The sequence below is a fragment of the Anarhichas minor genome, unplaced genomic scaffold (genome assembly GCF_050575085.1).
Source record: "Anarhichas minor isolate MPS153535 unplaced genomic scaffold, ASM5057508v1 ptg000017l, whole genome shotgun sequence".
Taxonomy (NCBI): Eukaryota; Metazoa; Chordata; class Actinopteri; order Perciformes; family Anarhichadidae; genus Anarhichas; species Anarhichas minor.
In genome coordinates this window covers 16,931,731-16,944,011 of record NW_027466463.1, presented here as the reverse complement: position 1 = coordinate 16,944,011, position 12,281 = coordinate 16,931,731, and the positions used below count along the sequence as shown (strand labels likewise).

Here is a 12,281-nt window from a genome sequence, read left to right as displayed (position 1 = left end):
TCTCATGTAAAAGTATTTAAGTATTCTCAGCAAAATGTTCTTAAGTACTGGTTCTGCAGAAAAAAATGGCCTCTGAGACGGATGTGTTGGATGCTGGGCAAAGTGATGTAGTTGTAACTACTTAGCTAGTTCTTTATATGCAGTTGGAGGTTGAGAGGTGATTAAGAAAAAATGGGCAAAAGGGATATGCTTCACAATTGTGAATTAATTTCTTTAGATTTTTCTATAAATTGTGCTTTTATTATGAAATATTGGACCATTTTGGGGGCCTCAAACAGTTATTTAAAAGGGAAGTTAATCTGCGAAACCCTTTTTTTGAACTCATAGACACCGCTCTTTAGTGTTTAATAATGTGTTGTATCTTTATGTGAAAAATAACATGTAGAGTAACTAGTAAATCCAGCTGTCAGGAAACGATTAGAAGTATAACATTAAACCCTGAAATGTTGTGGAGTAGAAGTATACATTTTTTTGAAGCAGCAGCAGCTCCGGTTGTTCCAGCCGGGGGAGGTGGCGCTCCCTGCCGGTTCATCCGGTACCACCGGGGGGAGGAGCCGCACGGGCTGCTTTATAAAACCGCCTTGATCTTGGAAACGAAAACAGTCCCTGAAGACAGACAGCTGCAGACTCAAGTGAAGACACCTCAGAGGAGCACACAGAGAAACCTCTCCGTTACACCGGAGCTGAGCGAGCAGACCTCCCGGTGGTGTTTACCAGGTTTCTGTCGGTTCAAACAAGAAAAGGAAAAAAAGAAAGAAGCGGAAGGAGACGCAGCTGGATCTACACGGCAACGCATCTGCGCAGCACACAGCTACGAAGACGCTGAAAGAGAAAAACGTCGCATCAGTGTTTTGTGAAAATGCCGTTTTCCGTTAACGGCATCCTTTGCACGCTCGCGCTGCTGGTCCTGTGGCGGGCGGAGGAGCTCGCGGAAGCGTGCAGCTGTGCTCCGGTACATCCGCAACAGGCGTTCTGCAACGCAGATGTGGGTGAGTACCGTTACAGCACCGGGGACTGTTGTTGTTGTTGTTCACCTAGCCCATGTTGCACCAGGCTCCTGCGCAGATACCGGGAGCTGCAGCCGCTCAGCCCGCCTCTGGAGCGCGCTGAATGGGCTCACGGAAGCTGCTGGAAACTGCTGGAAAGCCTGAAGGTGGAGGGTCCTCGAGGCCATGGCCCGACAGATTGCATCCGGATCGCACACTATCACACACGCACGCAGATCCCATTGTCATATCTTGTCATGTCATGGTGACAACAATGCACCTCTATAATACCAAAGTAGGAATAAAAGGAGGAAGGAATAAAAAAAGATACATGTTGTTTAGGCGTCATGGAGACATGTTATGAAGGGACACGCACACACGCACCCACCCACAAACACATGCTCATTTAGAAGTAAAGTCCCCCAAATAAATGTATTTTAACATCACAACAAGGAGTTAAAAGTGCACCTGTTAATATAATAATTAACTGAATGGTATTCATCCACTCTGATTCCATTGTCATATCTCAGTGCAGTGCTCTAATAACCCACAGTAAGAGGACTATAGTGTCCCAGGATGTTTGAGCACATCAGAGTAGAACACAGGAAGGAGTCTGTGACCATCACTGTACATACTGTCTCAGGTAAAGTGTGGCTTCACCCCTCAGCTGCTCCGGGACGAGGCTTTTTGCAGGGCAACGTGGCACAAGAGAGGGACAGAGACGAGGAGGGAAAGAGCAGAGAGGAGGACAAGGGATGGAGAATGTGAAGAGATTTTTTTTTTTATTATTTTTGGGGGGGGGGGGGTTGAATCTTAACCACAGAATATGTCACACCGCGAGCTTTCCTCTTCTTTTTTGAATTTCCATTCCGGCCCTGTTTCTTCCTGTGAGGGGTGGTGCTGGGAGGAATTACAGGAATGCTGCTGGGGTTTTCCCAACTTTGTTCCGGTGTAATGCAGACACACACACACACACACACACACACACACACACACACACACACAACTGTAGGCCTGCTGCCATGGATGGTGGACGCTTGCTCACACACACACACACTAGCGACAGATGACATCTGGCTGTCAGTTCAGGGTGAGTTTTTAGGAGGTAAAGTCACGGTCCAAGTTAAAATATGCATGGTATCCTTGAGAATGGGGAAACTCCAAGACCGCACTACTTTGGCTTCGTCTTTTCGTCCTTGCTCTCTTGACTCCTTATTCACTTCCACACGCTGTGTGTTTGGGGAAGAGAGGTGTATCTGAGTAACTTCACATTGCAAAATGACATCTCTATTTTCAGGCGTGACTCAATGTCTCGCTGAGCTGGAAGGACTTAGCGACAGGGCGTCTCACAGGAGAGTTGTGTTTGTGTTCCGTGTGCTCATGTTGTCTTTTTAAATGGTCTGTGAGGCAATACAGCTTTTGTCAGAGGAGGGAGGATGCACGTTAAAAGGCACAAATGGTCGATGTCATTGTGTGGCGATGGTTTCAGGGTGGACCCGAGACGGAGACTGTGGTTTTTGGCGGAATTGAAAACCCCAATCTGTGGATGGAGGAGCAGCAGGGGTGAAATGGGCTTTTGCAGGCTCGCAGAGAATCAGAATACAGTTGGTTGTCTGGTTGCCCAGAATGTGCATGTAGGCAACAACAAAGTGACTTTGTCTACAGTTATGCGGTCTGACAATTTGATATTTGTTTTGGCGAAACTGGGATACTCGCGTGTGTCACCTTCTGTTTTTCATGCTAAATGATGCTCTAGGTTAAGACCACAAGCCATTAAAATCTAACAGTGTCATGCACCTACCGCACAATCACACACTCGCATACACACACATGCGTGTGCAGAGACAAACACCCTCTTTTCATATAAATCTGTTGCCCACAAAGGGGAACTTTCCCGGCAGCCCGGCCCAGTCAGACTGTCCGGAGGCTGGGCGTTGTGGAAGACCAGAGGCACCCTGCTGTCTGCAGGAGTGGACATGCAACAACACATGCACGTCTCTATTTATAGAAACGGAGAGATGTTTCTTCATGAAATGTACAATTGGATAACATTGTATCAGAGAGTATTTGTATTTTTGTTTTGATTATTGTATTTTTGCAAGGATCCCTCAAATATGGTTCATAAAGTGTTGTCACAAAGATCTGCACTGAGGCATCATCAATCATCGTTGTTTCAAGCAGCTGTTGTCAGTGAAAAAGCTCCAAAAATCCTAAAGTACAGCAGACGGACTCAGTTTGAGGCTAGCTGGTGAACGTAGTGAAACATTTAGCAGCTAAAGAGAGAGATCTTCCCCTCGGGAGTTGGTAGAGACCAAAAACAGAGTTAGAAGAGAGTGAATATTGGACTAACGTTCATCATTTTACCTGATACAAAACTCCAAATGAATGACAAATGTTGATCTGTATCACCTGGATGTAAATAAGCAACTTCAAAGATGATGATACGTCAACGCAAGTGGCCAAAAAATCAATTAATGCTGCTTTAAATATTTCAACAATTGGCTGATTTTAATATGCAAGCTTCCCAAATGTGAGGATTTGCTGCTTTTCTGTTTTGTATAATTGCAAATTGAATACTTTTTTATTTTGGACTGTTGGTTCGCACAAAAAACAAGCTAGGGTTTGACTGTAAAGGGCATTCTTCACCATTTTTTGACATTTGAGCAATACATGAATCAAAACACTTATATAATTACATCACACACGCCAGTATTTGTCGATATCATCCTCTTGTGATGTGTTGATCCGACTCTTCATCACAGTGGTTGCTGTCGTCGTCATCGGGGAGCTCACAAAGGAGACCAGAGTCTTAGTCTTCACACGGGTGTGTTCACAGGTCATGAGGGCGGTTTCGTCTCTGGTCAAATGAACAGAAGGCTCACATAAGTCTGGAGCTGGACAAACCACATCAGGGATGATTTGGTGGTCAGTGGAGTAGATAGTCATGCGGTGGGATTGAATGGGGGGGGGGCACTTAGGATGTGGTGTGTATTCGTACTGGGTTTTGCATGGAAAACATTGCGTAGTGCAGCTGATACGCATGTATAAGTCATTAAACGTCGTCGGGACAGGGGAGCTGTAGAAATGTGGGTCAGCTGGTGGTTAATGGAGGGGGCCCACCTGGCTGCTGATTGACTGATTGGTGATCAGATGACTTCAGGATCAATCTGCAGTGAAGGTCGGCCGCCTGCGGGCCTCCCCCCCCGTCGTGCTGTTTTAGTATCACGCTGGATAGTCTGCCGCCTCCGCTGTTTAGACTGCACAGGATGATCCGCTCTGGCTTTATTGCAGGGGGGCTGAGAAGTAAACACATCTGCAACACCAAGGCAGACAGATAAGCTCCCATAACAGCAATCCGTTGTGAACAACAGGGTAGTTTCCCCTCAGTATTGTGTCCTGCTGCTGATTCTTCGCTCATTAGTTTGCGGCTCCGAATGAGGTCGGGAAATGAGAGCGGAAAAACTGAGAGGAATGCGGGAGAGAGTGCCAGCCAGGTGTGTGTGTGTGTGTGTGTGTGTGTGTGTGTGTGTGTGTGTGTGTGTGTGTGTGTGTGTGTGTGTGTGTGTGTGTGTGTGTGTGTGTGTGTGTGTGTGTGTGTGTGTGTGTGTGTGTGTGTGTGTGTGTGTGTGTGTGTGTGTGTGTGTGTGTGTGTGTGTGTGTGTGTGTGTGTGTGTGTGTGTGTGTGTGTGTGTGTGTTGCTTGAGAGGAGGATGAATGAATGACATGGCAGTCACTGTCTGTGTGTCCAGTATGTAAATAATATCACTATCCGAGGCTGTGGCGCGTGTCACGCCACCTCGGACTTTAGGCCGACTTAATTTGCCTTTACAGTGAGAGGTGTCTGTCCTGACAGAGTTTGAAGGGTTTAAGATATGAATCATTTCTACATTTGTACTGTACAACTGAAACTTGTAGTCGATTAATTTACTATTTGATTGTTATTTATCTGCAACAGTTTATATTATCAGTTAAACCTTGGATAAACGTTTGGGTTTTCTTCGGTGGAAAAACAAACATTTTGTCAACTTGGCCTATTTTATTACATTTTATAGACCAAATGATTATTAATTGATTAATCAAGAAATGAGATAAGATGAGCCTTTATTGATGCCCAGCACAAGAATACCCTGTCTACTCCATCTGCTGAAGAAGACTGTGACATGTGGTTGAAAGCTCTGTCGAAACCTGTGTGTGTACTCTGGCTGTTGCTGCATATTTGCATTAAACATCAGAGTGGAACTAAAAGAAGAAGTTTGCTTGTGAGGAGCAAGAATTTAGCTTTTCTCTGAAGCTCCTATTAATGACTTTATGAGGCCAGTTATCAGCTCCATTGTGGATTTGTTAATCGCAGAATCAACAAATCTTTTTATCTCCTCCGTCTGTGTTGTTAGCAAATCAAACATCCGGGTCGTTCATCCACACTGCGTATGCGTAAGTTAATTACAACCCTTGTTACATAAACGTGCATTAATTAATTTATTGTTTTTGGTCACTTGTGGGCAGCGAGACGAACTTTAAACACAACCTTGACTTATTATGACTTTATAGGGTTGATGATAGAAACAGTTGGAGTCGTGTTTGTGTCAACCACTCATACTCAAGTGTTAATAGTTCATAGACCTCAATAGATTCAATTAAGAATTTATCTTCAAAACTGCATTCAGATTGAATATAGATTCAGGCTTTCCTGCAGTGTTTAGTAGAAGATGTGATCCCCGTTACCTTCCATGAAGACTACCTCCACTCACATTGTGCATTATTACACTCCCACGTCAGGATGGGGATGGATTGTTTCCTGATATTGCTCCCACACTTCCCCTGTCAGATAAAAGTTTTGAAACACAAATACCAAACATTAGTTCTAGTTTCTCAAATCTGAGGATTTACTTTTTTTCTCTTTGTCATGTCGATGTAAAATGAATATTTCTCAGCTGTTTGTGGACAAAAATGTCGCCTTCCACTCTGGAAACATTTGATTGATTTTTCACTTTTCGGACAGTTTATACACTAAATTAATAATAGTAGTGGTCATAGTTGCATGTGCAGAAAAGCATGCATTGCATGCAAGGAGCAGAAGAGAGAGAGACGTTCTAAACTCTGGGAGCCATGAACCCCCATATTTGTTTCTGCTCCAAGTCATAAACTGAACCCACGGGTGTAAGAGCAACAGCAGTCAACTGTGTGTGTGTTTATCTATGTGTACGTGTCCACTGTTCCTGCTTATTTCATGTTTTTTTTGTCTCTATTGCTCATATTTTCCATTCTGAATAAATGCCCGAAGCATAGCTGCAGCTTGATGTAGTCAGTTCAGCCATTAAAACACACAATACACACACACGGTGAGAAACAAGCCTCTGGCCCATTCTCTCTCTCTCTCTCTCTCTCTCTCTCTTCCTCCCTCTCTGCATATCAGCTTTCAAGTTGTACTCTTATTTGTTAATTCTGCTCCTTTGCCGGTTTCCTGTTCATGTTTGGAAGCAGGAAGCTTGGTGCTGCAGGCCAAATCAGTTTATGTGTCTGGCCCTCATGCAGTTTTTGACCTAATAGGAACCCTTAGTTGGGCTGCTCCCGACTTTAATGTGGTGTGTTGTGCACATGAGACTTCAGGCAGATGTGGACGTTGCTTTGGCCGTCAAAACTGCCTGTTTAAGCCATTTTTAAAGCAGAAAATACCAAATATGATCTGCTGTCAGTTTCTCCAATGTGATCATTTGCTGCTTTTCTCTGTTTCACATCTTTGTACACTGAATTTCTTTGTTAGTCGGACAAAATAACACATTTGAAGATTGTGATCGCCATTTTTCACTATTCTCGATATTTTATAGACCAAACAATCAATTGATTTGTCGAGAAAATAAGAACTCCTTGTTCACAAGTCTGCTCGCTCACAGCAGCAGATCTTTTTTTTTGTGATGGTGGGATCATGTAACGCCGTGTAATCTGACGCCATGTCCCGCTGTTTCCCCAACAGTGATTCGAGCAAAGGTGGTTGGAGAGAGAGAGGTGGATTCTGGGAACGATGTCTACGGGAACCCCATCAAGAGGATCCGGTATGAGATCAAACAGATCAAGGTAAGAATACACCGATTGAATTTGAGAATCCACCGGATGCCTCCTAGTATTGTGATGCCTTCGTTCTGACCTTTGACGCCGCTCGCTGTGGTTTTGATCCAGATGTTCAAGGGGCCTAACCAGGACATCGAGGCTATCTTCACTGCTCCTGTGTCCGCTGTCTGTGGCGTTACTCTGGATGTCATCGGCAAGAAGGAGTACTTGATCTCAGGTGTGTATCACTTATGAGCTTTCATGTCTGCTTTTGTTTTTACAGATTTATTAAGGCAATTTAAGAAGGCGAAGAAGTGTATTTTCCAAAAAATATTGAACTGTTCCTTTAAGCTTACATTGTGTTTAGTGACTTTTAGTTGTTTACTTTATTGCAGATTATATTTTAATAGTAGTAATTATTTAAGTTACTAATAAGTAACATTTGTTAATTTCCTCCAATCTGTTTTATATCTTTGTATAAAGTATTTGACAGTCAAAACAACTTGTTTTTTTTGTGTTACTTTGGTCTCCGGTAACTTCTAATGGGTAGCTATTAATAAACTATGATTCAAATCTACAAATAAATAGTGAAAGAACAAGGACAGACGGGAAAGTAAACAGGAAACGGACAGATAATCAGAGATCGACCTCCAGGTGTAAACAGTCGTGCAGACAAACATGAGATCAGATAAAGACTAAACAGGCCATTTTGTGTGTGGGAGGAGTAACTGTTTATGTTATTATGGGTAATGATATGCTGCTGACTAAACCCGGTGGAGACAGGGAGTGACCTTGTCTGTCGTGCGACAGCACAAGCTCCTGGGAGTTGTGAATGTACGGACTTTATATCTTGCTGCTCAAGGTGATGATGACAGTGAAATGAAAATAAAATATTTCACTCTACAAGATAACAGCCTACAGGGAACATCTTGTTGTTGGCTGGGTGTGTTGTGACTTAGTGACTGTCCATAACCTTCGCAGCTGAAAAAACAGATATTTCCCCTCTTGTGTTCACAGCAGGGTAAATATTGGACTTACATTCATCAGCGCCAAATGGATGATAACGTTGCTCCGTGACTACTTGATGTGTAAATAGGCAACTGTTTGCGAACAAGTTAGTCATATAATGATATGTCTGAGAGAGTTAGACGAGAAGATTGATACCAATCTCTCATGTCTGTTTAGCTGTGACAATACAGCCAGGAGATGTTAGCTTAGCTTAGCATAAAGACTGGAAACTGGGGGAAACAGCTAGCCTGGCGCTTTCTGAAGGTAACAGAAATCTGTGTACCAGTACCACTAAAGTTCACTAATTAACACTTTATGTCTGGTTAAGTTAATCTGGTCTAAGTGTAAAAACAGCAATTTTACAGTGGGGTTTGAATATTTGTTTTTACAATTTTGTTGTTTTCAAAACAAAAAAATGTGTTAACTAAAGAGCTTTGAGCGTGCTAGTAGGTTGATTTTGCCAGGCTAGCTGTTTCCCCCTATCTCCAGTCTTTATGCTAAGCTAACTAGCTGCTAGCTGTAGCCTTATATTTAACAAACGGATACGAGAGTGGTATCAATCCTCTCGTCCAGCTCTCCACTAGAGAGTGAATAAGCATATTTGCCAAGATGTCAAACTATTCCTTTAATGTTTAGAAGGCTAAGTACTGGCTGGTATTGTGACTGAAAGCAGCAGAATGAGACACACAGGATCATGATGTCATGCGTGCTCTGGTTTCCCCATCGCAGACAGAGATGCACCCGCAAACACGCGGCCCTAATTACAGAGTTGTAAGAGGAGGAACTGCTGAAGCCAGCGTTTCCTCTCTCCGACTGCAGGACTTAAGCAGTGGGAAAGTAGGACAGTTAACTTTCTGCAGAGCGGGGCATTTTTCTTTAAAACAATTCATCCCTCCTCCAGTTGGAAGGGTTAACAGCTGGACGCGTTCCAGTGAAACGTGAGTCAGTCTCGTCTGCGAGGACGTGCTGTAAAGACTTCGACATGTTGAGAGTTGCTCTGCAGACGAGATAGCGGTGAAGTCTGCAGGACTTCAGCAGATCTGCAGACTCAAGTTGAAATATCTTCTTGTTTTGACTGGTGCAAATCCTGCGTGAAACATAAACATTAGCTTTTCACACAGAGGACGAAGGTCTGTGTTGATGCCTGCAGACGCCAGTCTGATATGTAACAGATCAGTTTTACCTGTGATCATGTTGCCTGACGCTTACAGCTTTTGGCCTTTTGTCCAATGAGAGCATTAATGTTGATGCATGTATAATGGTGTTGATTTTTCTGTCGTTGTGAAGCTTTTAACGCTGTCTCGTTCTCTCACAGGCAAAGCCGAGGCCGACGGGAGCATGCATGTGACCCTGTGTGATTACATCATGCCCTGGGACTCCTTGAGCAGCACCCAGAAGAAGGGCCTCACCCAGCGCTACGAGATGGGCTGCGAATGCAAGGTAAGACACAGGAGGACTGTCCGTGTATGTGTGGTTTATCTCCTACAGGTAACTCTCAGCAAGAGAGTGAATAAGTCTAAGAAAAAGTGTTTGACGCCTCTTTCTTAAAGCTATAATCCTTAAGATTCACAATAACAGCCACCCTGTTGTTTCTCCCGTTGGATGCTCCTTTAATGTGAAGCAGCAGCAGAAACTTAAAGCAGATCAAACCTAAAGAGAGCAAACAGTGAGGCTGAAAATGAATGAGGTAAAATTACGCTGGATTGCATGCTGCATTGTTTTCCAGTGAATTGCTTGTGCTTAGTTAGTTAACCTGAATGCAGTGATGGAATGATGGACTCCACCACTACTTATAGAAAGTACTATGTAGAAAGATAATTACTACAACATTTATGGGCTTTTGCAGGGGGAAAAATTAAAAAAAGGGTTCGTAATTTTAAAATGCAGCAGTTTGTCCACACAGTAAAGGGAGATTGTCCCGTGTGTCTCTGCAGATTGTGCGCTGTCCCTATTTGCCCTGTGAGATCTCGGCTCCTGAGGAGTGTCTGTGGACGGACCTGATGATCGAGAAGCAGGTGCACGGACGCCAGGCCAACCACTACGCCTGCATCAAGAGGGGGGACGGCTCCTGCTCCTGGTACCGCGGCATCGCGTCGCCCAAGAAGGAGTTCCTGGACGCAGACGACCCTTAGTCACGTGGCTGACCTGACCGCCCACTGCACAGCCTGGCTGGGAAATAAATGTAAACGATTCCATTGAAATTATAGATAACAACATCAGGCAAAGTGATTTTTGATTTAAAAAAAGGTAAAGCTAGTGTGACTGAAATTACCTGCTGGTCTGAAAACAACCTTCAGCCTCTCTTTGTATTTGTTGTCCGTTAGCTTGCTCGACTGTACTTGAAGGGGCTCAGAGGTTGTTCTCAGACAACGGCATCATGAGACATAGACTGGTCAAGTGATGATGTCACTTCCTCCTGAGGCTGGCGTCAGGAGGACATAAATTCTCGGTGAGACGGAGCACTTCCTGCCCCGCAAAGCGCTTTAACAGCTCTGCTCTCCAGACCCCACCAATCAATCCCCGATCTGCTGACGATCATTCGTTACCCATCGTGTTTCTACTTTTATTACCTCATTGTCCATTTTTATTCCAAAGCCAAATTCCAAGTTGCCTTTTTTTTTCTTTTTAAATGATTGTGTCGCGCTCTCTCCGAATTAGTTACCGCTCCTCTCGTCTGCTCTGCTGGGAGCTGTTTGGCCACCGGTTGACGTCGGACGCCCACGACATGCTTAACTGTTTTCTTTAAAAAGAACACGAGTCATCTCGCATGGCTGATCTTTCCCTGGTTTCATTAGGGGGGAAATCTTTTCTCGTGGTGATTTTTAACTGAAGCCTGTGACCGTCACAGGCCTCACTGGACCAGTCTATGCTGTGTAAAGACGAGCGCTCTAAATTCAAACCTGCTCATGAGGTAAAAAGAAACCTCCTCGTCGCCCCCACAGTCCAATCAGAAATATCCCAAATTCAACTTCCTCATCTCGTCTTCATCCCTCTCCCTTGTTATCCCCTCTATGTAGCTGTGCAGTACCTATACATATACTTTTGTTGTTCCTTGATGATTATTATTTACTGCATTAGAACTAGATTTGCACTTTTTGAGGATGAGTTCCAGTAAAGACAAGAGCCTGAACACTCTGATGTGACAGTTATTATAGTTCGCCGAGAACGACAGATCCACCTCAGGTGCAGATTTATCCTATTTTGAGTGCTTTTGGTGATCCATATATTTACAGACTTATTCTTGCTATCTTTGTCATAACAGATAAAATAGTACTTACGATGGACGAAAAACAAAAAAAAGTGGCGCGTGAGAGGTTCGGATATAAGGGATCTTTTTACAGGTTTTATGTGTGAAAGAGAAACAAAAAAGAGCTTTGTTGTATGTTATTTCAGTGTCTTTGTATTATCTGTTGATTGTAAATGCCAACAGCAGTTTCATGATTTGCCAGTATATTCTCGCAGACGGTTCATTTCATGAGTAATAAGGTCTTTACATGCTTAATGTTAGCTTTGACTGCTCCTTCCACTTATTCATGAAAGCTTTATCGCTGTCATAGAAAGCAAGTTACTCAATCCAAGTTTACAGTGCTGTTACAGCTACATTAACAAAAAAAAAAGTATATATATGATGGAGTATTAGAGGCATAATTTAAAAGTAAACTTTCCATTTTCCATTACTTTTTATTTTTTCAGTGTTATAATTATACCTGTCATGATTTTTGTGTGTTTTCGCTGTCTTTGTCTACGATGTCTTTAGCTGTAGTGTCGAGGTGAGAAGGTCCTCTTGCGCTGGAGTAACGTGAGAGTGAGAGAGATTAATCCTTTTTGGAGAGGTGTAGAGAAATGAGAAATGGGTACCTTGTGTGAATAGAGGACTGTGCATGTGTTTGATGCTTTGTGTAAGTCCGGGCGAAGGACAAAATATTCAGTATTATCAAATAAAAACCACACGTTTGAAAGAATATTTGCTGCCTGCGTGAGTCTTATTGGGTGTTTGCTGATACGGTTTCGGTTAAGTGATGCCGGCTGGAGGCCCAAAGTGTTTTAAAAATAAAGTTACAGTAAGACATTATGAATCAAACTTGTGCTTTGAGCTCAATGCTGATGTTAGCATTTAGCATCACACGAGCATTACCAGATTAGACTGATTTCATCATGAAATAAGTCACTTGAAAAATCATACCAGCAGTAAAATTGCTGGAAATAAACAACAAATCTAACCTTGTTTTATAATTAGGCTCT

At 43.3% G+C, this 12,281-nt stretch overlaps 1 protein-coding gene across 1 annotated transcript; it reads left to right on the top strand.

Annotated features, from left to right (window-relative positions):
- Positions 1-581: 581 nt before the first annotated feature.
- Positions 582-12,001, top strand: timp2a (TIMP metallopeptidase inhibitor 2a). The gene is made up of 5 exons (XM_076094020.1): positions 582-989; positions 6,958-7,058; positions 7,161-7,269; positions 9,355-9,479; positions 9,974-12,001. Exons 1-5 carry the CDS (start codon positions 860-862, stop codon positions 10,169-10,171), a joined length of 663 nt encoding a protein of 220 aa, XP_075950135.1. The 5' UTR covers positions 582-859; the 3' UTR covers positions 10,172-12,001.
- The last annotated feature ends 280 nt before the right edge of the window (positions 12,002-12,281 follow it).

Bases quoted from the DNA above. Each gene is read 5' to 3' on its own strand.
- timp2a (XM_076094020.1), top strand. From the start codon at position 860: ATGCCGTTTTCCGTTAACGGCATCCTTTGCACGCTCGCGCTGCTGGTC. The intron at 990-6,957 runs GTGAGTACCGTT...TTTCCCCAACAG, and splicing joins GTTCTGCAACGCAGATGTGG to TGATTCGAGCAAAGGTGGTT. The intron at 9,480-9,973 runs GTAAGACACAGG...GTGTCTCTGCAG, and splicing joins AGATGGGCTGCGAATGCAAG to ATTGTGCGCTGTCCCTATTT.